Source organism: Scatophagus argus, chromosome 10, assembly GCF_020382885.2.
Source record: "Scatophagus argus isolate fScaArg1 chromosome 10, fScaArg1.pri, whole genome shotgun sequence".
NCBI lineage: Eukaryota > Metazoa > Chordata > Actinopteri > Scatophagidae > Scatophagus > Scatophagus argus.
Genome location: NC_058502.1, coordinates 18467535 through 18494210, shown reverse-complemented (window position 1 = coordinate 18494210; position 26676 = coordinate 18467535). Strand labels below are relative to the sequence as shown.

General features: G+C 41.1%; 1 protein-coding gene across 3 annotated transcripts; it reads right to left on the bottom strand.

Moving 5' to 3' along the window:
• Positions 1–52: 52 nt before the first annotated feature.
• On the bottom strand, positions 53–25719 carry ide (insulin-degrading enzyme). 3 transcript variants are annotated; one of them, XM_046400997.1, is made up of 25 exons: positions 25442–25719; positions 23768–23952; positions 23207–23414; positions 21774–21943; positions 20932–21054; positions 20092–20204; positions 19737–19899; positions 19308–19400; positions 19068–19159; positions 18641–18721; positions 18067–18170; positions 16406–16508; positions 16146–16268; positions 15646–15728; positions 13800–13944; positions 12184–12294; positions 11812–11932; positions 10858–10949; positions 9450–9561; positions 7245–7412; positions 6009–6281; positions 5259–5320; positions 2804–2876; positions 2631–2698; positions 53–2320 (listed from the first exon to the last, which is right to left on the bottom strand). In XM_046400997.1, the coding sequence occupies exons 1-25, from the start codon at positions 25525–25527 to the stop codon at positions 2225–2227; spliced, it is 3048 nt and encodes a 1015-aa protein (XP_046256953.1). In that variant the 5' UTR covers positions 25528–25719; the 3' UTR covers positions 53–2224. The 3 variants fall into 3 exon arrangements, with proteins under 3 accessions (XP_046256953.1, XP_046256952.1, XP_046256955.1); XM_046400996.1 differs by lacking the exon at positions 13800–13944 and adding an exon at positions 14664–14808 and having other exon boundaries at positions 25442–25716; XM_046400999.1 differs by lacking the exon at positions 13800–13944 and adding an exon at positions 14664–14808 and having other exon boundaries at positions 23768–24018; positions 25442–25598.
• Positions 25720–26676: the final 957 nt, after the last annotated feature.

Sequence of the window (26676 nt, the reverse complement as noted above, 5' to 3'; positions counted from 1 at the left end):
TTGAGATTGTGTGTGTGGTGGTGGGGGGCTGTTGCTTTAAAAACACACACAGTTCCACTCAGTAGTTTTATTAATTAGAAACACACAGGAGACAAAAGAAGAAAAAAATCAGCTCAAAATCAGCACTCAGCCCCTAAACCCAACCAGCCAATTATCACAGTATTTTTTTTTTTTTTTTAAATGAAACCAATCACTAGGAACTGTATGCAGTAAGCTGCAGGGCCCACCCAAGCCTGATATGCAATGTTGCTAGTTTCTTCTGAGCACTGCATTAAAACAGCTTTGTCACTGCCCTGCAGGTGCTGTTAAGCTACTGCCTGTGGGAGTGGAAGTCTACCTAATGCTGCTGCAGTCTTTGGATGTTAAGCACAAAAGGGAATACTGACTTTAAACAACATAGCAGTTGATAATGAAGGGGGTCCCTCCTTTAAGAAAATAAAACAAAAACAACAAAATAAAAAATGGTTTTGGTGTGATTGAGACATAGTAAAATGCTGGAAAACGCTGAAGAAGCTTTTGATAGCACAGTCATACAGGTCCTTCCTTACACCTTCAATCGTTCTTTAAAACTCTGCAGCATCATATGAGTGAGTGATGAAGAAAATAAGTCAAAAGTTGGATTTTTGGCTGTCTGAACAGAGTGGCTGACAGCTCCACCAGCAGCAGTTTGTCACAGCAAAGCTGGTTTAGCACCTGAGAGAGCAGGTCACGCTTGCACGGCCTCGACATCACCATCCCAGCACCTCCACCCGGTCCTGTCCACACTTAAAGCTGGAGATTGGGATCAGTGTGGATCTGGCTGCTGGAGCTAAACAGCAGTGTAGAGCCACGCTTCATTCTGCCTCACACTGTTTGCTGTCCACATCATTAAGTTTATTGCTTAGTGAGAGTGCATATATCCAGAAAAAAGAAATTCAGACTAGAGCTCGTTTTCAACCCCCCTTTAGACATCAACATGAAAGGTTTCTTTTTTTTGACCTCTATGCTGTAAGAGCCAGCACAAAGTCCAGCAATGCAAGGGGATTAGATCCTCCAGGATTCTTCGCCCAGATCAGACCAGAAGCAGCTCGGTGCAGCCGGATACACTGATGCCCCCCCTGGAAAGGCACAAGCTGCAGAAAGTCTCTGCAGATAGAGAGTGTTAAAATAATGACAATCTCCCCAGAGCCTACAAAATGGAAAAAAATAAAATACCTCTATAGCCTTTCAGTTTGACAAAAATAACCAATTTTGCGGATTTGATAATATTAAGTGAACAAAATACTAATGTGGATGACAGACTGCTAAAAGTGCGTTTTTTTTTTTTGTTTTTTTTTTTTATTTTTAAATCACTCATAAAACTGAACATAAAAATAAAACAGCATGGAGGTACCCCTGAGATGTCTGAACTACTTACTACTGTAAAATGGAAAAATAAAAAAAACAAAACAAAAACACAACAGCTTTTCGTTGGGCACGGCTCTCTGTGATAAGCAATTTCAAACACCTCCTCGAAGGGTCCCAATATTTTACCAGGTGACAAGCAAACATTCCAAAACCTACGAGCATTAAAACCATAACTATAAAGGCAGATATTCGTCAGAAATTTTGAATAAAATATTCCACCTGACCGAGTGCATCTTTTGTGATAACGTTTTCAGGAGCATCGCGGTGCCTCAGAGTTACATGGCAAACATACCAGAGTTCACAAATTAAAATAAAAAAAACAAACAAAAAAAAGAAGACGACCTTCATGAAGCTACTGGTTTTAACCTCTACAGCCCCCACTTCATCACAATAAACCGGCTAAACATTCTCAAGCAGCATGTGGGAATAATTCAAATAAAAGCCTCCTACTGTGAGGCTTCTGTTGTATACTTGAACTCATTTTAAAAGGGAACTTGCCCTTCTTTTTTTAAACATTGTTTCTATTTCCTCTACGACAGCCTACACAGTACTGTGATGCGTGAGAGTTGCCTTGCAGAGGCGTGTAACATGAGGTGAGTCTGGTGTGACCTCCATCGCCATCACAACTATGTCGACAACCACGGCTAACTTTGCGATTCAAATACAAGCATTTGTTTCCAAGCATCTCTTATTGTGGCTTCAGCCAACCACACGTGCATACGCACACACACACCTGCGCAAACACACACACACACACGCTAATGCAGGCTCAGTCACACAAAAGTGGTCGCCCTCCCCGGTGCCCTCATGCTGCTGCGTGTTGATCCGCCGGCCTCGCTCACAGTTTGGCAGCCATGAAGTTGATGTGAGGCTTCACCAGAGGGAAGAGCGGCAGGCTCCTCTTGAATTCCGTCATGTCCTGAATCAACATGGGCTGTGGAAACAAAAAAAAAAAATGCACACTGTATTGTAAATGCACAAATGTATGCACATTGTTTCCATGGTAACTAGTTAAGGTAAGCTGCACACCTACAGTGTAGTCAGTGTGCTTTTAACATCAACAGCTGCTGCAAAATGTTCTTTCTTGTGGTCTTGTTCTGGTTCCATTCAGCGTTAAGCACCTCTTACCAACAGGTGAAAACTGAAACAAACCTAATTTTCGGTGCAAAATGCCTTAACCTCGAATGCAACATGTGATTTCATGTGATGAGCGCGGAGGCATCACTACAGAACACGATCGTTACCTGTGGCAGAGAGGGAGCGGGGGCCAGGTTGACATCATTCTGAGCGGGGAACTCTCCCACGACTGGACCTGGGAAGCACACAAAGTGACGTACAGGTCAACCTGACACCGGATGAACCCACTGAGCGTCTAAATGAAGCCGACACGAACAACACGTGAATACGGGATACTCACAGGAGTCCATTTCTCTGGACAGGACATGCACGGACACCTTGTGTCTCTTCGGGGCGTCGACTGTAAGCCGATCCTGCAGGGACACAGGGAGACAGGTGGGGTGATGCACGGACTGTTTCATACAGGTAAGTCACGGACAGGATAGTTTTGGCTTCTGTCATCCTGCATCATCAGTATATTATCAGGACCCATGTGGGAAAATTAAAAATTAAACAGACAGGAGTATACGCAGCACTAAAACAGACTACAAGCATTGTTAGTATTATTAGAAAACTGACCACACGTTCTAAAAAAAATGTCTAAGAAGGCAAAGGACAGGAAGAGAACGAGGGTTCTTGTACACTAATGTTTGAGGACTTATTACTGTGGGATTACTGTCACTTTTTAATTAACAAAGAAGGATAAGAGCACAGCAGCTTGTTCTTCAGGTAAAATACCAGCGCTGACGGGCATAGGCTACATGTTACCATGGTTACCAAATGATCTGCATAAATATACACGTGGCTTATAGAGATCGATTAGGTCCATCAGCAGCTTAGCTTTTGAAATCCTGCTAAAAATCACATGCCATCATAAGATCCTGCTGTCACACCGCAGTCGAATCACTCCAGGTTTCGACTGGAAGAAAACTGACCATCTCTTCTGGGCAGCCTTGGCTGACATGGCAGCGCAGTTACTCCCAGTTTTGAAAACAACTGCTCCAAACGGCCCAGGTGTGAATACACAATAAGTAACTGTAAAGTCACAGTCTGGGGTGATTTGTGACAGCCGTGGGGAGATTAAGCTACACAGTCGAGCCTCATCACCGTCTCTGGACAGAGGATTACATTATACTGAAGATTCGGCTTGTCTAGTCAGACAGCTTCAACCCTCCCTGGTGACCAAAAATGACAAAAAAATAAAAAAACAGAAGAAAAAGAAAATGCTTCTGCCATTGCTGCTGATGTCAGATTAGAAATGCATTAGGTTTATTCTGCATGGGGCCTGTAATGGTTTCTGCTGGGCTGAGATAATGCCAGTTCTTTCAAAGGCTATGTGTCTTTGGCCCTTTATCCCCCATCAAACAGGCTGGCTGCCTGTCACTATGGCTGCAGATATGCTGGGAGTGTCACCTCCGCAGCTATAAACAGAAGCAGGAGGAGATGAAAGCTAGCAGAGCATTCAGTCGAACCACACGCGTGTGTCTGAACACACACATGCTTAATAGATTTTTTCTTTCCGTAACATTCTGATCCAACTTTGTAAGCATCTAGGCTTCTTAACCGAGCTCCTGATTATCTAAAGATGAATTAAAATCTAAGTGTCTCCATTTCTCATGCATGAAGTGGTACCTTCTGATGAAGACGGCCTCAGTAGGCCTAAAAGGTTCTTACGCAGGTTTATTCAGTTACAGTTTGAGGGCTTATGATCAGATCACTTAGTCGCCATCAGCAGGTGGAGCAGTCCAAACTGTTCTCATTAAGTTTATTTCTGTGTCTGAACCTTAGCTTTTAAACCAACATGGGTCCTTAAAAACTATCCCGAAAAGAAGAAGAAGGAAATTTGAACTTCTAAGACAACTGGGAAAATTGAAAGCATGATGTGATCAAAAGCTCCAGAAGAGACACTAAGTGGACTGTGTGGTAGGATTAGTTTCTCAAGCCCTGTTTCCACAGCCAGCAATGAACAACAAGATATGTGATATCTCTGAGTAAACGATCACACTAACCAAATGATGTCCTCACTGCCTCACACTAATCAAGTCATTTGTTGAAAGCTAATGTGAAGATCAAATTTTTATGTCTAAAGTGTTGAGTCAGTCCACGCTTACCCAGCAAAAAATGATCTAACGTTCTTTTACAAGTTCAGAGTATGATAACTCCATTGTGCAAAGGCATCAGATGCAAACGACAAACTGTGTCAGTGCTAATTCTATCATTACAGAACTGTGGATGCAGCATCTAACTGACTGATAGACCTCTGAAATATTTCATGACTGCTGCATGTCATAAAATCTAGGGTTATTGTCGTAATTTATGTAGCTAATGACACCACTGCTGTCTATACAGCATTAATCACAGCTGCAAAGTACCACAGTTAAAGTCAAATGAGTATCATCATTTAATGCCGCTAATATAAAACTGTGGCTGCAGAAAATGCACCCAGGGACACATTTTAGAAATATTATGCTGGTAGTTCTTTAAATGATGAGCTGAAATTCTCAAAGCTCAGATTTGTTTGGTGTTTACGGTATTAACATCCACTCATTACCACATGTGGAGATTAGAATATCTCCTCTGAGTGGCCCACAATATGAATGATGGGACAGCCTATTTGTGAAATATACATCTATGTATTCTTTTAAAATAATTAAATGTAATAACAAGTATTTGAATCTAAAATTACCAGTAGCTACTTTAAAGAGTCAACAATGATTTGAACCAAAGATACAGACATGAAGTTAAGTACTACTTACCCTGTAGAAGTGCATTATGTTTTCTTTACTTAAAGTCTTCAGATAGGCCACTTCAATGTTATCTGCAACACAACGGGACAAACAGAAGTGCTGACATTGATATCAGTGCAGTAGTGCTCTAAAGCTGAGAAGAGCATGACTGCACATAAGGTGCACCTTAGCCTGTATACTACAGCATAGGTTATCTATACACTCACCACTGTCCAAACCAACAGTTTCTATTGGTTAACGAGCAGCAGCTCTATCTCACAGTTAGCCCATGGAGCACACTGTGTGTGAGTGCTGACTAATGGAGTGTGTTGTATGTTTTTCTGTGCCCTTGGTGCGGAATGTGTGCTGCGCTTCTCCGATGCTGCTAGTATCAGTAATCACCACCACTCCCTTGGCAGCCTTTCAGTGTTGCCATCGCTCTCGGGGCTTTAGGCAGATTACCAGTGAATCAGGACCATTACAATCCATTATGGCACTCAGGAGAGTGCTGTAAGAGAGAGGTGTGCTATGGCTGCAGATTATTTCAGGCTTTAATCGATCCCAATTTGTGCAGTTCTAAGCAACATCCTGCTCACCTCTGGGACTGACCGAAACATTGATAACTCTCACGAACTCGTATTCCCACATAACACAAGCAGTGTATGATGGCTGATAGATTAGAAAGAGTTCTGAAATATATTTCAATATAGTTAGACCTTTGAAATCTGAACATAATGAAGAGCTAGCAGTGAGGAGAAGGCGACTATTTGGAGGCCTCACCTCTGTCAAAATTATACTGCTGAGAGATGATCTCTCCCCAGTACTTGGCACACTCAGCAGACAGCTTCTTCGGCTTGTCCAGGCGGCGGATGGCCAGGGCCTGTATGTGTTTCTGGAAGGCTTCCTCGCTCATCTCCTCCACAGCCTTCTCCATGGTGCAGAGGAAAGCCTCCACGCGGCTCTCCAGGTAGTGAGGCGCCTTTTCTGACTGGATGATGAATCGCAGGCCTTGTACTCCATTAGCCCGGCGGGGTCCACTGAACACAATGTAGCCTGCAGGGGTGGGAAGAGATAGGCAAGAGCTCAGCACAAAGAACAGGGAACTTTAGTTTGTGCAGACAAATTACTCAAAGGCCATTCTGCTCCAAACTATTAACTTTATAATTATAAACTCATGTACTTGAGCTCATTGTTGGGGATACTACTTTGAAAGCACAGCTTTGCAAACTAACAATTATTTCATATAGAAGAAGATGAACTACAGCTACTTAGAATGAATAGCTCAAACTGCTTTTTGATCAAGCTATGTTTAGACGTTAAATCATGTCTCAACAATGTATGAGGAACAATTAGCCTACTTTCATTTTGCATGGTCAGACACAAGCCTTTCTTGCTATGAGCCAACTAACTGAATGCATTTGGTGTTGGACTGACACTTGTGTCTACAGTCAGTTGCAGTTTACTTTTAGAGCTCAGAAGTATTTGTATTTTCAGTAGTCAGTTGTTGGGGGGGAGCAATTTAACTACTTTGATCACTATGCAGCTATGAACGTAGTTCCACTACCAAAGCCACTACAAACTGTACTCAATTAATTACACACAGTTGACTTTGCAGAGTGTTTGCCCTTGTCGGAAGCCATACTGAAGTGGTTTCAAAAACATTTAACTTTAATTACTGTCTTTTGTATTTAACTTTTAGTCAGGCAATATTATTAAAGCACGACTTTCAAGGAAATGTGTTCCAGAGTCTAAGTCCCTTCACTCCATGAGTTATTAAACGGCTGACAGCACTTTGGAAACTTCACTTACACAGTTTGCAGTCTTTGTGGAGCAGCATCTAATTACTACAAGCAGATTAAAGCTGCACAATTTGCAAGAAAAGCAAGAGGCCCGAATAAACGCTCCAAATAGAACACAGTTTTGTCTTGTCTCTATATTCAGTATACTGTAAACTGCGCTGGAGAACAGCACAACGCGCGACATGTTTTACATCATTTGTTTGTTTTGTGGGCTCACCCAGCTGTTCTTTGGTTCTCAGTGTGTTGAAACAGGGCTCAGAGATGATCTGACAGAACAGCTCCAGCAGCATGTTGTCGTGGGTGGTCTGCATGTCTGTCTGATAGTAGATCTCGATGCCACAATTGTTGTGCACCTCGTTCCTCTGCTGGTAAACATACCAGCCACCTGAGAGGAACACAAGGATATGTTGTTTATTTATTTAAGTACTGTAGTCATATGAAGTAAACACATTCACTTGGAAATGCATTATTGAAAGAAAACACATAAAAGTTGGGCCTGAAAAACAGAGGAATAAAGGCAGTAATACAGCTGAAAGAGCAGATAAATATTTTGTATGTCTTCACGTATCTGACACACCTAACACTGAATCATCCCACCCATCTTATGCTGTACAGCTCCAGTCTTTAACACACAAAACAGATTATGGAAGAGGCAATGGAAAACAGACAAGCATTTCAATTTATTCATGGTATGTGTGCAGATTTAATTTAGATTATAAAGCCTGTAAAAGTTCAAATGGTTCAGTTGAATGTGACTGGACCATAGTGAGGAGCTACACTCAACAAGTAAAGCAGTGATAGAGTTTAAAGTAGAATCCTTTTATTAACACTTAATCCCCAGTGATCCTTGGACTCAGATACGCATGGAAATTAATTTCATCGGCCTTAGTGTACACTTCTATAAAATCCACGCCAAGCGAGGATCCCTACATGCATGATCTGGTCTTTCAAAAGCATAACACTGCCTAAAGTAACACCTGCAAAAAAAACTGATGAGCTGTTTCAGCTGTGGACGCAAAGTTATTCCTGGACTCTTTGCTTGAAGCACGGATGAGCATAATAGAGTGAAACAGGAACAGTTCATTCAGAGGACAGAGGAGACAGTCTCCAGAAAGGCGGAGACATCCCCTGAAAGCCATTGTGCTTTTTCTTGCCGAGTGGTTCCACACTGGTCTCTTTGCGCCTTTCATCTGTGCTCTAAATTTTCTTTTGAGCAGAACCTGGCGAGGAGACTGGATCCATTTACGGTCAGCTTCAGTTTGTTTGAGTCCATTGTGATTGAGTTCACTTTGAATGAAGGAAAAGCTGAGGCTGGGTAATGCAGGTACCTTGACGCAAACGCTGACTGAGCACTTCGGCTCAGCCCTCGGGGAGTGTTGTGACCACAATCCTCAACATCTCCTCTTCACGTCAAAGTTTTTACTTATGTTTACTTGGAAAACACTCAAAGGAACAGTTCTGGACAGGTAGAGGTCTTTGATTAATCAAAGCACTAATGAGAAGTGTGGACCTTGCAGGCTTGTGTGTCGTTGTGTATTTTGTTTTGTCACAGCACATTAAACAAATCATGCTGACAAGCATGGCATAAGTACAAGCTTTCAGTCAACTCAGAACAACCGTGACGCACTAAACACTGTACACTGAGAGGTGAAAAGGAGTATTTTCTTGCTGCACAATGGCAAACTGCGCAGTCAATCATTATTTTTGTTCATAGAGATGACGGGTATGACGGGATTTCGTGCCTTTTGTTCCAGCAACAGAAAACAATAATAATTTATGTTGTTTCCTAGTGTTAGTCATCCAAAATGAAATCTGACTGCCTCTGGATCACATGGCGCCATTAACAAAGATTAATGTGTAACCCGACAGATTAATGTGAAGTATCCGCTCTAAAGCTTTCAGCTATGTGCATAATGACGTGTTTCTTGTATGGACTGTCATCCATTCCAAAAGCCCATTTTGTGTTTACGTCCTTCACGTCCTGCAGTGTTCCTGCTCTGTGTCTAAGAGGCGGTCTGGAGCCGAGCCTGGAAAATCCCTCAGCGAGACACAGGATGTCTCCAGGTGGCCATGCACAGCTCTGGTTTGCCTCTCCTCATCACGCGGCTTTCCTAATGTAATCAGAAAGGCAGCACAGGTGCTCTGCTTGCTGTGTGTGTATTCATCTTGGAGCCGAGGGGGAGAAGTGTACAGACTGTGCCCAATGACGTTGGTTTCCACTGAGTGACCGTTATGTTCCTCTGAGGGAAATGAGGGATGTTGAATCGAATCAAGCATTTAGAAACGTAACACGGCATCACAGGTGATGAGGGCAAGAGCGCTGGTTGAGGACTGCTCTTCATGGTCACCGCGGAGACAGATATGACTGGCAGCTGATGATGAACAGCTGTGTGTATGGGATGTGCAGTAGTGCAGGACCTACCATCTGGAACCTGCACCTCTCTGTAGCGAATCAGCTGGCTTGGGAGGAGGGGTTTGGTGTGAGCGTGCTCAATAAGTGTGTCCTCCAACATTTGCATCATGCCAAGAGCAGACTAGAGAGATGTCAGACAGAGAGGGAAAACATTTCAGTCCACAGAAACAGCAATTTTAAGGAAAATTCTACACTCAGGAAGAAATTATGTGCCATTTAGCTCCCTCGAAGAATTTGTAGTTTCTGTTATGCACATTTTCCCTTAACCCGGTTCCTATTTCAGTTAGTGATTCACTAAGTACATTTCCCAAAATTGCTTCTGACATTTCCCAACAGGCTGCATTAAGCTGTGGGTTCTCTATGAGCAGAATTAAGTTATCTCGACATTGGACCCCTTCCACCCACAGTGTGGGCTGCAAACTGATGGTACACATGGGTAATGCATTGCTCTCTCAACCTTGCCCTGTTCATTAACTCTCCATGCAGATAGTTTTGCCTTTATTTGCAAAAGTTGTGAGTTGTCACACTGAGACTTCTGTTGCTACACTTGGAGAGAGACAGTGCACAATGCACCGAAACAATCCATGGCAATGTCTGGTTCCAGGCGCAACGCACAACTTACCCAGGATATTTCAAAGACCTCACTGTGGACACTTACAGATACTTGTTTTTATTTTTTAAATCACCTTTAAATAACAGTTTTGTCTGTTAGTCTTAACAGAAAAATCTCAGGGGCAGTTCAATTACACAAGCTCTTAGATAAAAACCCAAAGCCCTAGGACTTAAAATGGAATTTCTTTTTGTCATTTACATTAATGAATATAAAAGCAAATCTTGTCCATCATAATTGCAGGAGATTTATTAATTAAAGATAATTAAAGCTACACCTGCCCTCTAATTGGCCCGCCTTACCAACATTATTAAGTACAAATTTCTCATCAAATCATTACCACCTAACTGCTCATCTGTCGTACAGCATCATGCTACACTGCTCGGTCAGTTCTTGCTCCGTCCTGACAGAAGCAGGTCTACACTGCAGCTCCTCGGTGACAAAATGGATCATTGCCCCCACTGGTGACTCTAATTTTCTCTCCACCAGGCTGTGACCATGTCATTATCACAAGGCGAGTGCTGTGACAGCTTAGCCCTCATAAAGTTTTGACTTGGTCGCAGGATCTTATGAGATGAGTTTTCTACAATAATCCTCTGTGATAGCATCAGGTGGCCCCATAAAAGGATGGAGGTGACTCAAAGTTGTTTGAGGACAAAAAAAGGCATATTCAGTATTCACAGAAAAATGGCATACATGTAGTGGACAAAACTCAGTGCCTTGATATGAGGGGAAAGCTGCACTACTGTCAGTTTAGTCAACAAAAATCAAATTCCCTCAGCAAGCAGTTAAAATGCTGTGACAAACCTCCTTGGTGATGTTGCCATGGAGAAGGGCTTCAATATGTAGCCGGGACAAAAGCTGAGGTATGAAGGCCTTGAGGCGTGGGAGAGTCACATCTGGAATACAGATCACAGACAACAGCAATCAATCAAAGAGCAATTTCCCAAGCTACGATAGAACAGAACAGCTGCCATTTCGCTGCACAGTATTCCTGTCATGAGCAAAACAACAGCAGTCCTAAGTCAGACACTCCTGCAAGCCTGGTAAAACACACACTTACACATTCAGTGACACATGAACAAAAATTACATCTGTCTCAATGAGAGCTGACCAATCTGAATTCAAGCATCGTCTGACCCAGATTCAAGGATGAGCAACTACAGGGACACACACACACACAATTTATCTAAATGACACCAACACACACACACACACACACACACACACAAACACATTAGGAAACAAGAGCCTGAAAGTGTCTCCTAGACCCCAGGCAGGGGACTGCAGGAGGGTAAGGGCACTAATAAGGGAACAGGCCATGGTAACTGAAGACCCTGTTGACTGGGCTGCAGGCTTTGAAGCTGCGGGTTAATTGAGTCTCGTGTGAATCCGGGGATAGTCTGTGTAAGCACTGTGGTAAAAATATAACAATCTGCCCTTCAGGTTCCAGACTGGCACTGCGGAGAGCGAAGACTGCAGCTAGGGAGGCATCTGTGGAGAACAGCCTCAGCATTCAAATGAGGATTGAAAGTGGAAAAGAGAGAAGAACAATACACCTGAAGTGAGAGGAGCGAAACACTGAAACCTTAACCCAAGAACTCAAACTTTTCTTACAGCCGTATGTTAGTCACAACAGTTTATTGTGTATTTGGCCAAGAGCAGAAAAGGCACTATTAGGCATGAGGGCTCAGACTTTGAGACAGAAGTACAGGGGGGAGGAAGAGGAACAGGGGAGGGGAAATAAGAGCAGTGTCTCACCATCCAGAGCCTCTCTGAGCTCATCTTTGGTCCAAGCAACCTCAGTCATTAGTAGACGGAGGTAGTACATGGCGTGCTGGTGAGGCTGCTCCGCTCTGAAGTTATTCAAAGACCTCATGTACTGCAGAGTGAAAGAGAAGGCAAAGCTAGCTGTACATCACTTGAACTGGATTTAAAAAAAGAAAAGGGTGTAAAAACCGCCACAGAACATGAAAACTACTTCTACTCTACTGCACTCGTGATGTGAGGCAGAGTAAAATAAGAAGTTAAAGTTAGCTGTTCCACAAATTGCATTAAGACATTTGTTGGATCGATCATGACTCATCATAACTTAAAGGATGCGCCGTTGATGGAGTTGCAGTCAGAGCTCACCGCTTCTTTGATGATGTCAAAGCGCTTCTCATCTATCTCAAAGGTCGCCATCTTCTCGATGATCTTCTTCAGCAGGATGTGCTGTTTGTCATTATAACCTTTAACAGACAGCTGCAGCAGACAGTGACAGAGGACAGGTGGTACATTATCTCCAAACAGCAAACAGAAAGATAAGGTGAGCCTGGCCTGTACAGATCAAACTCAAGTTTTATGTGTGCAAATCAACATTCTCACCCATTTATTTATAATGTGTGACTAAGTACTGTAACTAATGGCTGACCAAATGATTGTCAAGAAAAAACAAAACACTGCCCCACTTAAGATGACTCATCACAACAAATTCACAGCAACAGGGTGATCTATACTTGGACCATCACTTCATCAACTCCTGCACTGCTGCTATTCCACTGTAATCTCTCTGGGCACCTGAACAGGCCTAAGTGGTTGATGATGAGGTTTTTCATTGCAAATGAGCATTTTTGAAATGGAACACAACACTCAAGGTTATTGAAAGCCTCTGCTTTGCATTGTCATCAGCACCTTATGGCCTGTCATGATTCAGCAAAACCTCCAGCTACATGGCTGTGCTCTCAGACTTGACAAACACGCAGCCAGCCACACCAGTACTGCCAACTCAAATCAGTTACATGCAGTGTATTACACAACTGCATGCTTCATGTGTTGAATGGCTATCTCAAAAGGACATGCCACAATCATGAATACACCGGTGAGAAGCATATAAAGAATGCAGTTTAGTGAATCATCTGACAAAGAGTGCAGAGTGTTAGTGTCAAAGTCAGAAAGCTTGAAAGAACAAATCACCACCAGCTGCAAACCGGTTTCATTCATGGGTAGGCTGAATTGAATTTGACAGACAGACACACACACACAGAGTTGAAAAAAACTGCTGTATCCATAAACCGGGGAAACAAAATGGTGCCTGATAAAGCAAGCCGCTTCTTACTATGTCCGTAAAACAGATCCACTTCCAACATCCTTTATGCACTCGCATCAGCAGAAATGGGAGAATAAATGTCAGAGAATTTGCATAATTTATCTTGAGTCTACTTTTTTACATAACAGCTATATGGTACTGACATAATAGAAGCAAGAGAATTTAGTATTTTTAAAATCAGGCCATTTGGTCTTTTTCTCTTTATTTTATTGCCTAAAATGAAAACTCATTATATTGATTAATGAATTAACTTAATAAACACTCATCTTAAAAATGAATAAGTCTAGACTCAATTTGGAAGTGCAAGGCAATAAAAAAAAAAAAAAGAAGTTCTGGGCCCAAATGAAATCTCATGAATGATTCTTATTATATCTTATTATGCATAATTCTTCGAGGTAAATCTTTTAAGCATAAGTAAAAATGAAATGCCACTGCAGTAGCGTGTGACATTTCCAGAGGACCGTATTCAGCTATACAGTGAAGTGCCATGTTGAGTTGGTGTTTGCAGGGAATAGCAAGCAAGTAGAGAATCCTATAAATCCTTCAGGTTACACAAACAAGACACACGGCGTAGAAAACCAAGCCAATTCCACACTCTGCCAAAGCCTCAAAGTGGACCCTTCGCGCCCACTTCCCTTCAGACTTCAAGCGGCTTACTTACGAGGATGGCATTCATCCCCGAGGCTACGCCATACACCAGCCCGGCCAGGCGGGCTGCATATGTATACTCTTTTAAATCATCCTTCAGTAACCTGAGCAACAAGTAGGTCATGTTGCAGTGCAGGGGATCTGCGTATAGGTAGCGACTAATAGAAAGGAAAAAGAAGAGAACAGAAACAAAAAATGAACATGTTTGAATGTTTGTTGGGAATGAGGTGTTGTCAGGAAAAAACAAACAAACAAACAAAAAAATACAACAAAATGCAAGTAGAAGAACGATAAGAAGAGTATGTATATGCAGCCTCATGACCAGCTTTCTGTCCCGTCAAAACTGTCAGACATTCTATGAAAGACTCGCGCCACAATTGTTTTCGCCTGATGTGAGTGGCAGGTGTGCATTTCCTTTAATACATCAAAAAGAGAGAAATGACAACGATTTGATGAGCCTGACATCGTGGGACAATACAAACCCTCCTAGTCAGCGGGGTTCAGCAGGAGGGTGGGTGAGCAAATAAGGAAAAAAGATTGATGAAGAATGGAGATGAAGATGCAGATGGAAGAGAGATCAACCTGGGTCGAAAGGCTTTTCTAGATATTTGACCTTTTTTAAATTTGCATGGGTGGGGTTTACCACAGAAGTAAAACTGAAATATTTTCAGTACAGTGCAGGCAACGGACTATGATATACAGCAGTTTCCTCTAACTCTCGAAGCATTTAAACTGTATCATCCTGTGGGATAAAACCAATCTGGCCATACAGATGGCTTAAAATTACCTATCAACCAAGGCCCAGTCTGAGAATGATAACGGTAGGGGACATAGGGTCTGGGATGCAGCGTGATGGCAACGGGGAGTGAATACTTACATACATCCCATAGACGGTATTTTGGAGGTCATAGTTCAAGCCAGCTAGCTCGGCTGCATATGCATACTCGTTGAGGGAGTCCTTGAGGAGCTCCAGGTATAAATATGCCATGTTACAATGCAATGGGTCCACATATGCAAACGGGCTGTAGAGAAAATGGCAGTGGTCAAACAAAGCATAGAGGCAGAGTGTAGAGCTATTGTCCTCTACATCGTAGGAGCTGAAGGTACTACGAGTACAGTACAGTAACCTCCCAAATGAAACTGTGTGTTCAGAAACGTTATGTCCTGGCCTCCTTGTTTGTGAACTATCCTGAACTGTTTTAAACTGCAAAAACAATACAAAAATTCTGAAATCCTATAATGATGTTAGCCTCAACCAGTTTTAATTAACGAGAGCCTGTGTAGTTTATCATATGCAGTTTTTCCAAAGGCAATGTATTGTATTAATTTGCATTTCCTTTGCTCTTTGACCTACAACAGTGTTCTCCAGCTGCAGGCAACAATTAATTTCATCATCGAATCTGGCAATTATTTTGACAATCCTTTAGTTTGTAAATAATTGCGACAAAATGATGCTCACCACAATGCGCAGACCAAAGAGGCATCTTAAAAAAAAATGCTTCTTTTGTCCAGTTAACAGTGCACACCCCAAAGACTCTTCATTTACTGCCATAAATGACAAAGTAAAATAGCAAATTCTGGAAGGAGCAAATGTTTTTATTTTTTGCTGGAGAAATGACTGAAATGATTAATCAATTATAAAAATAGCTTCCATTTTCAAAGATCACATTCTCAGCTTCAAGAAGTTGTGTAGCTACACATAAGAGGCAAGTAGCTTTAGTTTGGGGTTTGCTTTACTCCCACATTCCTGTAGGCACTGTAAAGTTAAACTACTACTAATGAAAATGAACATTTCCTCCAGCTGCCTTTGTTCTTTAAGCAGGCACTAAGAACAGGTACAAAAGTTCATAGTTACGCACCTGAAGAACTCAAAGTTCAGGCATGCTTTGGGTAGGAAAAACTTGTCATCCTGCTTGAACCACACCTTGCTCATAGCAGTGTCCTGGAAGAAACCACACACACACACACAGGTAGTTCTCATTTTCATGTTCACTAAAAGTCCAAATACTTGAGTGACACACCACAAGTGAATAGTGTGCATTTCCTACTTTTCACATTTTGCTGTCACAAGATTACTGTATGGTCTTTTAACATTAAAACAGAAAAGGCACACAGGCTTTTATTCAGTCTTTCCTTCAGCAAATGGAGTATGTACACTGTTGGCTCAGTTCCGCTGATCTTGACATTATGGTAACAACAGTACTAAAAGCTTTATGTCTCATTAACAATACCTTATTACCATATGAAAGCCTAACAGAAATTGTGAACAATGTGCAGTTAAGGAGAGACTGTCCTGTGCAGTTAGGTAATGAAGAGTGACAGTGCTTTGATGATAGAGCTGTGCAGCAAAACCACTTGCCTTGATTAAAGTGGGGACTGATGGAGAGTCTTTCTCAAGAGGGTAGATCTCAAAGTTGGTAGGGATGAACTCATTTCTCATAGGTAATTTGAACTTGCCGTTGAGGTCTGCACTTGCCCATTTCTGAAACACAGACGCACAATGAGGAAGCAGCATCTTATGAAACTTAAGCAGCAGTCACACATTCATCAAAAAGCAGAAAAAAAAACCCTGAGTATTGTGTGTGATTTGATTAGAGCACTATGACTGCAGAGATTCACCTCGATGGTTGTGTCAGTGATGGCCTCCTGTTTGTACTGCGTGCCATACCACTCTTCTGTCCTATCAGTCTGCCCTTCAAATGACTTTGACACCACTGCAACTCTGAAAAAAACAAAAGGAGTGAACCACATCACGTTAGACGAATACAAAAACCTCTCTGCCAGAGCTGATTAGGTGCTCTCCTTTTCCCTATCACTTTGTAACCACTACACAAGATCACATGTGAGTTCTTTTCTATTTGCATTGCATTCGGATCACGTTTGATGCAGGGGAAATCCATCAACACGCCTGCCTCTAACTAATGAGCTGTGTTTGCAATTCCTATTGCTCTCAGTGTGCTGCATTCAGAATGTGTTTCACTGGTACATGAACATTTATTCAATCACAAAATGGCTGAGAGGTACCTGTTCCTCGAACTCAGTGTAACTCAGTGATCGCAATTTCTGGCCCTTTTATGATGCACCCTAACTTGGTGTAATTTCACTGCTGGGCTGAGATTGATACATATAGTACATACATACATACAAGGTCAAATAGCCACCTAAGTGAAAGGAAGAGACTGGCATGCAAACTGCCATGGACAGTCAATGAGGGCATGCAATCTCGTCCTTGTTAAGCATTAAGGGATGAAGTAGTTACAAGTCTGCACTTTGTTTGACACAAGTAAAATTCCATAAAATAAGTGAGTGTTAAAACTACACTTGGGAAGATTCCTACATAGGACTCAAAATGGGCTGCAACAGAGAAGACTGTGCTGTTCACAAGAAGCCAGGAGATTATCAGTCGAACAGCCAAACTGGAAACAGTTTCAGAGGGTCATTCGACATAAATGGCTTCACAAAAGACAGAATTTAAACTATACGGTTTACGGGTATCATCCTCGACAAACAGGTAGATTTGGCTGCCAACTTGTCTACCAACAGACAGTATTAAAGGTGTCTTACTCTACTTAAACAGAAACTACTACTGTGAAACGTGAATATCTCAAATTAACAAGGGGAATGAATAACAAGTTAGTTAGATAACATTTTATAATAAGCCACAATGTTTATGTAAAAAAAAAAAAAAATGAAATGAAATCCTACGAGAATACCAGCATTGCCAATTCAGAAAGCACAGCTTGATAATGTATTCCTGAGCACACATATCCATCTCCTGATATAACAGACTGAACCTTTTGAGGCTGCACAGATAATCAAATCTGTGAAGTTGTCTGGCATTCCTTTTGAAGGCAGAAAATTGAAAAGCTGTTTCATCCAAATATCAAAGTAGACCAACTGCACTTTGTCACAGCTGGCACCCAACAAAAATACTTATTATCTAAATTTATCATTCTCCATATTATATCTATCACAGATGCCAGCTATGAAGATACAGCAGACCTCCTGAGGGACGTCTTTGGTGTCATGCACAAATAAACACATTCCATGTAGATTAGGCTTGCAGTGCATGTATTTATTATTATATAACACCAACACTGGAGGGAAATGTATTATTTTCTCTCCGTAATACATATAATATTATTAAAAAAGATTCACACTAATCACTTATTGAACTCCTCAGTTACTGACTTCAGTGGTATGTTACAATGACGTCGTAATGTTAGCGTTAACTCAGTAAGTGCATGGATGGCATCAGAGATCAGTGTTCTCAAACAGACCTGACATGTTCTGGTCTCAGCTTGTCCAGCACCATCTCAATCAGATCTGGTCTGAAATCCTCCAAAAGGTACTCTGCTGCTAGAACCTCTTCAAGGGGATAGTACTGAAACACACAGGGCAGAAAGCTGTAATGATATAACGAATGAATATATAAGTGAATAAATCTAAAACATTTGTGAAAAAGGCTTGAAATTCAATTTCTTCTTCCATTTTTCCAAATAACTGTAGGTCTTCAACTGCCACTTGACTGGACTGAACAGTAAAACATATTTGTTTAACCTCTCACTTTCACAGTGCATAATTTCCACTGAACAGTTTAATAACAGAATCTATAAAGCCTATAAACGGTTAAGAGAATGATGATTGGGTACTTAAGTCAATGAGGCTTGCTGCGACAGTCAGAGAACTGTGTTACATATAGCCTAATCTCCGACTGTGCCTCTGCAAAATCTCAGTTGAAAGAATACAGTCAACAGCAGCACCAGACGGCCCGATGACGGCAGCACGTAGAGAGACAATGGGCCGGACTGTGTCTCCCTGGAAACAACCTTTGCAGATGGAGAGGAGACCTACGTGTAGTAAGCCAGCCACTTTGGATGTGTAGCCACGGGGTCGCTCCTTGTCCTTAAACCTGAACGCCACTTTGTTTAAATCCTACAGTGAGAGAGACAGATGGAGATGGATCGTGTAACAGGCACCTAAACCTTGAAAGACATCCAGAGCCAGATTCTTGAAAAGGGAGCACAATTTAAACCGTGTGTTACTTTAATTCCCTAAGTTTTTTGTAAAAAAAAAACAAACTTTAAAGTACTACCCAGCTTCATTCAATGTATCCACATTTAGCAGATGTGAAGGGGAAATAGCTGACAGGTTTGAATCCAGTCTCTGCTGACAGTGGCCGTTTCTCTATTAGCTCATTCACTAACCAGAAATAAGCAGGTCAAGATTGTCTTTCCCCCTCTATCTGAAATGCTGTCAGTGAATGGAGGGCATTAATTACCTTGCACTCCTCAAATACCCACTCCTGAGGTCCCTCAGTACGCAGTTTCTGGATATATTGGAACATGTGGAAGATGATGTCCTCAACGTGCACTGCAGTCATACATACAACAGGCCTCAGGAAACATTATTCACATTTCATTTTCTCACTCATACACAAATCTGACCCCAATTACGTACATCAAAAATATATAACAATAACATCCAAAGCACATCAGCATATTGTGAATGTCCCACTTACAGAGACCCTCCTCAGTCAAGTCCACATTGATGATGAAGAACATGAATCCTCTGGCTCCTTCTTTCTGCCCTCCAACAAGTGTGTTCACCCAGCCTTAAAAAAATAATAATCATGGTAATTTTCAGAAAGTTATGTCTTTTCATTTTAGGCCTGAAAACAGAATTTCCTGATGAGTTAAACAGCATGTCTAGAATAATAAAACTAAAATTTTGAGGCAGAAAAGCTTGTTGTGGTGAGTGGTGGCTCTATCTACCACGGTCGAATGATTCATCCAAAGGCGGTACATACTCTAATTTCTGTTCTTATTTGTATATGGTTACACTATTTTAGAAAATAAAAAAATTAACATTTAAAACTTTAAGCTTGCTTTTCAGCATGTGTATAGCGTTATATATCAAAACGAAAACATTGTGGCGATCATTATCCTACCTTTAGATTTTAGCTCAGATAACAAACTTCCAGGTCCTTCATGACCAATCAGATGTCCCAGATAATGTCCCGGGTTAGATTTGTAGTACTTTTGTAGATCCGGGATGGGAAAAGTCACATAGAGGTTCCTGATGTCTTTAATAGGCACCACTTTGTAGAATTGCTTTGACAGAAGACAAAAAAAAGAAAAGTCATTCATATGTGTTATTGTCTAGTGCCTAACAACATATAACAGTAAACTATAAATTAATAACTATTATCTCATTAAACACTGGCTGACTTTTTACTATGGTACAAGTGCAAAGAGAGTTCAGTATCATGTGAGTAACACTGGTGAGATAAGTAACTGGCTTACTCTGAGGTGTTCTTCCTGGAAAGGGTGCTCAGGGAATTCTGGGAGAGGCACATTCTTATTCTCCACTTCTCCAAACAGCTTAACCACCATGGAGGTCAACTCATCTAATGATTCTGTAGGTAAAGAGGAAATAAAATAGATTTGAGCAAGTGAATCAATAATAAGTAGCTGAGAGTCATTAATCAAAATTGGGTTGTTGTAGGCACTTCTGTCAAACTGTATCTCTAACAATTCAGATGAGAAGGTTTGGCAAAATGTAAATTTCAACTGGTGATGAGCCGAAATGTTTCATTTAATAAAAGCTAGTTCTGAATATGAAGAATGAAGAAAAACACTGCATACAAGGGTGTTGAGAAAATCATTAACTTGAAATTTAAATAGGTATTGCATGGCATCCTAACATCAATAAATCACAAGCAATGAGTCATTGTAATTAATGTAATGACCATAAAATTGTTCAAAAGTCCGTCTTTGTGAGACCGACAGGCTTGCAATGCAATATCAGCTTTAGTTCACTGGGACATTTTAAATGTCCTTCAACTCAAATACTCTTTTAGATCACAATACTGGAAGAGGGTTTTGTTTTTTAGGTTAACAGCAGCGACAGAAAGAAAATTAAAAGCAAGCCAAAATTAAATAACGCCATTTCAGAAATATTTTCACAAGGCGGGTTGAATAGATGTATAATAATTAGCAAATAAAACTTGAAATACAGTGGTTTACGGTGTGTACACCCCCCAGCCAGACATGACTTGCATTGTTTGTTCCTCTTTGTTGTCTTGAGCAATTGACAGCACATCTGTAACATTAACGTCAGACTTTTGACAGATGAACTCTTACCTCTTCCCAACACACAAAGTCCCATGAGGTTGGAGGAGTAATAAGTTGAATGAAACTGCAGGAGCTCCTGACGAACATCAATCCCATCTTGAGATGGTCGGGTCTCAAGGGTCAACTTGTTACCTTTGAGAGAACATAGTACAGTTGTAATTATCATAATTCTTCAGGTTCAATTTAACTGTCCAACTTCAGTTATCAGCCTTGTCTGAATGTAGTTTGTTTAACATACAAAACATCACCACCATCTTCACCATCATCTGCAGAAATATTGAGAGCACTACAAAATGACACTCTGTGAGCCGTTCAGGCTGACTCGGACTCATCATAAACTGATGGTCCAGTGACAGTAGACTATCAGTACAAGAACAAGCTGCTTGTCTGCCATATTTCAAAAACAACCGCACGTTACATCACACACTTGTGAGGCAAGTTAATTTCCAGTGGCAAAACAAAGCATCAGTCTTGAGAAGACTGTGTCGCTCTGCTGGGAGGGAATGACTTTCAGGTCTGTCTGATCCTCTTCTATTCTTAACTGGAATACCGATTATATAATTCAAGACTGCCATCAGGTGGCTATTTTGAGCCTGGAGCTGCTCCAAGTCCATGTCACTCTAGGCTGGGTATTTGCTGGCCCAGACAGTCAACTCCCTTCATGCTATGCTGTTAAATGTTAGATGAATAAGTGCATAAGTGGTGTTACATGAACTCCATATATTCAAATATTAAACATCAAAATTCAACTTCTATATTAATATCGATAAACACATAGAGGCAACACTGCAAAAAGCAGCAAGTCAGAATGAATAATGGTATGGAATAATGATTATTCGTGGAAGCACTACCTGTCCCAAATTTACTGAAGGGGTGGTTGGGGTTGCCAGTGGCCTTCTCCAGCTGAAACAGCCTCCAGGCATCATTCATCAAATTCTTCTCGTGTTCAGAGTCAACAGCATTCACCTCCCGGTCCTTACAGCTCTCATCAAACAGTGGGCACAGGAAGAACTGAGCAAACCTACAGAGATGGAAAAATGGCAATCACGGTAGTAATCAGTATGATGAATTAGTTTTCACGTGTGTGCTACTTAAAGCTGTGTAACTTCAACATTTTAAGATGCCCTGTTTCAGTGAAAGCTGAATGCTATTCTGGATGAAATGGGGACTGTTGTATGTATTCATATACTAGGAAAGGATGTGAAGCAAGTCATGATGAAAAAAAAAAAAAACAAAACATTTGCATAAGTGCAAAAACAGGGTAACTGCCATGCAAATGAGGAAATGAGAAGCAGGCCCAACTTCTGTGTAACTCTAGATTTGTGCAACAGAAGTCCTTGCTGAATCTCATTTAAAAAGTACTCCTGTCACAACAGCTGGTTGTTCAGCTCAAATCAAATTGACCCTTGGTGCTGAAATATGTTTAGATCATCACATACTGCTAGGTCTAGTAAAAGAGCATTGCTCTTTCATTTCATATTATCAAATTTGTTAACTTCCAAAAAAATGTATAAATACATTCTGGTGTCAAGTCTGGTGTCAAATACATCCACGTGCCAGCGGTGTGGTTAAAACAGTGGGGCCAGCTAATAACACACAGGATCCTTTCAAACACTGTACTCTTCTATTATCAATTTAATCAAACTTTGCATTGTCCTTTCCAACCACTACAGTCCAGATGGTCTTCACAATTCACTGGTGCAAGCGAACAATTAGCCTGTGACACACAAACAGGTGCTTGCTATACCATCATTCATTTATAAGTAGGTAAGCTTATCCCAGTAGGTTAAATTCTGACACTGCCCGACTGTTCTCTCCAAACCACCACAGCTGTCACGTGAGCATAGCCCCCTGCAAGGCTGAGGAGGTCTTACCATGTGCCTGAGTGGGGGTAGAAACTATGCTGGTGGTTACAATACACAGCACAATGAAGCTGGCTGTGGTAACCAAAGACAGACAGAAAACAACCCAGCAGCTCACTTGGATTAAAACCTGGACTCCCAAGGGGAACACTGTACTCTGATAACTAAACAACCACTGAGGCTGGGAGATGACAGATTTCAAGGTGAACAAAGGCATAAACAGCCCAAAAGAAAGACTCATGAGCTTTTAAAAAAATGTGGCGTATTAAAAATGAAAACATTTTAGACTAGTTAAATGAATGTGATGAGCTGTCTAGTAGTTACTATCATAAAACAGGACACATCTAAGATGTACTAAGGATATGAGGCAAATTACTTTAATACAGGGCAAAATGGATCCCATCAAATAAATAGGAAAGTACCTATCTAGTGCTCCTTGCAAGTGCTCATGAGACACATCAAAGTAATAATTGGTATGCTCTCCACTGGTAAAGGCATTGGAGCTGCCTGCGTGCTCACTGAGGAACTGGCTGTACTCATTTTCCTTGGGGTACTTCTTTGTTCCAAGGAACAGCATGTGCTCACAAAAGTGTGCCAGGCCCGAGATGTTAGGTGGGTCCGATAAAGAACCTGTGAATTTAAGAAAAGTGACCACAGAAAATTAGCTGATGAGGCAGTAGCTCGAGGTTCATTAAAGTTCACACATACAGCAGCTTCACTCTTCATTGTGTGCAAGATTGCCTGGCCAAACTGAGAGGACAGCAAAGAGCGAAAATGAATGGCAATAAAGCCATAGAAGAATTTCATTGTTAACTTGCTATTTAAGCAATACGCATACAGAAACAGTACCTTAATAATATGACTCAAAGGACTAAGCGCAAGATGTCCATATTATATTATATTATTATACACAGCATCTACTCGAAATATCTGTGCAAGATATATGACTATGCAGCAAGACAATGGTGATGAAAGACCTTTACCTATGTGGACATCCAAAGCAGCCGAGGATTTGTCTGTTGTTGGGTCACTGATGAGTATGGCTTTCAGGCCATTGGTAAACTCCAGGCCCCTGTAAACTCGTTTGTCCTCTGGAGAACGAATTATGTTACTAACCACCCTTTTCACAGCCGGGTCGGTCATTCTGAGTGGCAAGGATGACACGAGCCTGCAGTGAAGGGAATCCTGTGTTTAGTGGAGTTAGTCAAGCCAAAATGCAAGTGTTCCTCCAACACTGCCAAAAGAAAAACGCAGGAAAGACATAGAGCAGAAATGAGGATTCAAGAGTTTGATAAATTTATAACATCTATATTTATTTATAAATATAAATAATATATATTTATAAATTTCACAGACAGCCTTTCAAAAAGTTGACCAAGTCTCTCTTGACTCAAACAACCCCACACAACAATTTTTAATTTAGTTTGGGGACTTTTACCCCAGACGACAAAAGACTAAATTGCATTTACTATTAGTCTTAAATGTTTGACTTATTTCAGAAAATAGTGTGAATTGTGAAATTAGCTAAAACAGTGTGTTCACAAAAATCTGCTGCTGATCCTGACAGGTACAACACAGACTCAGAGGAACCTACACACTGTTTGTGGAACATGTGGGGACAAAGCAATAAAAAAGGGATTACTTAATGAATTACTTCACCAAATTTAGAAAAGAGGATAAATGATTCAGAATTTGATATAGTTTGTGAAGTGTCCCTAAACTTTTTTGTTTAGTTTTTTTTTTTTAAGAAGGGTATGAACTCTTTTCTCAGGCAACTAAGGATTCGTATGTGTGCCACTTTTTTTCTTATAATATATTAGTATATTAAGTGTGATTAGTGTGCGTACCTTGAAAAATTTCGGGAGGAAAGGCCACAAAAGAAAATCTTGCCTTGTGCTCCCTGTTGCCGGGACCTGAACAACAGCCCTCATTCACTCAGACTATGCAATGAAATGCACCTGTTAAAATATTTATGATAACGACAGCTGTTGATGTCGACCACCTATGTTGAAATACGTCATTTATTATTATCAATATTATTATTAATTCGGCTCACACGGCGTAGTTTCAAAGGGCTCTAACGTACAACCGACAAACCTGCTTCGAAATTGGATACAGAGTGTGTATTAAAACTTTGCCATACTGGTACTGTATTATTAGGACAAAGTAAATTTAGTTAGTAGAAACATATTCTTAAGAAATAATGACTTTTTGATTCACAATTTACTATTAAGTAATTAACTGAAAACACGAACAGAACTGTCAGTACGGCGGTTAACTACTATTACTCGCGAGAGGACACTAAATAATCCCACTCGGAAGACAAACTAGCGTTAGCTTGCTGGATTAGCAACAAATGCTACAGAAAAGGGACCAAACATCCAGTTAGCTGCTGGGTCCCCTTCTCTAATTCTGCGGTTACCGATAATTCTCTGCCGTTGTTAAATGGTTTAGAGTTGAACACTACACATCAGCTCCGCACACAAACAGTCTTTATTTACCACCTTCAGTAGCAACAAAGCTAACAGTTAACGTTAGTTGGGCATCTTAACTGAGGTCAACACCCGGCTTGGAGGCTAGCTAGCCTACCATTTGGTACAAAAATAATTCACCTGATGTTAACAAAAAAGTAAGGGCATTTATCTGACAACACGTACCTAAAATCTTGGTTAAGACAGAAGCTGTTTCCTGCTGATTGGAGATGTCTCGTAAACCGGGCCGTTCGGTTAATACACTTAAACATACTTTGTACCCATGAAAAACAAACCTGAGCTTTTACAGCCCCATATTTGAATAGGCAAAACTAGTCGAACACAGAACACAGCGTCATTCAACAGTGTAAGTAAATTTTGCAGTGAATTTAGACTGATACGCGTGATCGCGATAACGAGTATTGATTTTCCATCTAAAATAAAAGCAACTGTAATGCGAAAAATTGTCTCGTATGTCTACGAAATTTATATCGCGTAATTGAATCTGATATCGATTAGGATATCCTGGGTATGGATTTCCGGTTTGATACGTTTAGCGTCATATGCATCGTATCATCTGATAGGTTCATTGTGTCAGATGGTTTCAAGCTTTGTCATGCGCATTCAGCTGTAGATACATTAAGGCGTGAGAAATTAGATTAGATTAGATTAGATTAGATTCAACTTTATTGTCATTACACATGTACAAGTACAATGCAACGAAACGCAGTTTGGCATCTAACCAGAAGTGCAATAAGAAGTAAGTGCCAGATATACAATAATTTACAGTATGTACAGGGTATATACAGGTGTCTATGCTACAGATATAATATAAACATGATACACAGGTATAATATACAGAGATTCTAAGTACTATGAACATACTATACAGATGGATATGTGCTTAAATGTGCATCCAGTGTAGGCGGAAACTATAACACAATTTACAAATGATATTCACAGATGTTAAATTAACTATAAATCACTAGTGCAATGGACCATATGGTGTGTACAGCGACAGGCAGTAGGCTAACTATATTAACAATGAGGTAGAGGAACTAGTGCAACACTCAGTACGTAGTACTCAGTTGGGATAGGGTGGTGTAGTGGAGTGTGGTGTAGGGTGAGGGTGTTAGTGGGGGGCTGAGTTCAGTAAGGAGACAGCCCTGGGGAAGAAGCTGTTGCTCAGCCTGCTGGTCCTGGCCTTGAGGATCCTGAAGCGCCTGCCAGACGGCAAGAGTGTAAATAGACCACGAGCAGGGTTGGAGGAGTCCTTGAGGATGCTGCGAACTTGACGCAGACAGCGTTTCCTCTGGGTGTCTTCAAGGGCTGGAAGTGGAGTCCCTGTGATGCCCTGGGCGGTTTTCACCACTCGCTGTAGCGCCTTGCAGTCTGCAACCAAGCAGTTCCCATACCATACT

Bases quoted from the DNA above. Each gene is read 5' to 3' on its own strand.
- ide (XM_046400997.1), bottom strand. From the start codon at position 25,527: ATGTTTAAGTGTATTAACCGAACGGCCCGGTTTACGAGACATCTCCAA. The intron at 19,401-19,736 runs GTAGGATAATGA...TATTTTTTTAAG, and splicing joins ATCTGAGCTAAAATCTAAAG to GCTGGGTGAACACACTTGTT. The intron at 2,321-2,630 runs GTAACGATCGTG...TTGTTTCCACAG, and splicing joins CCGCTCCCTCTCTGCCACAG to CCCATGTTGATTCAGGACAT.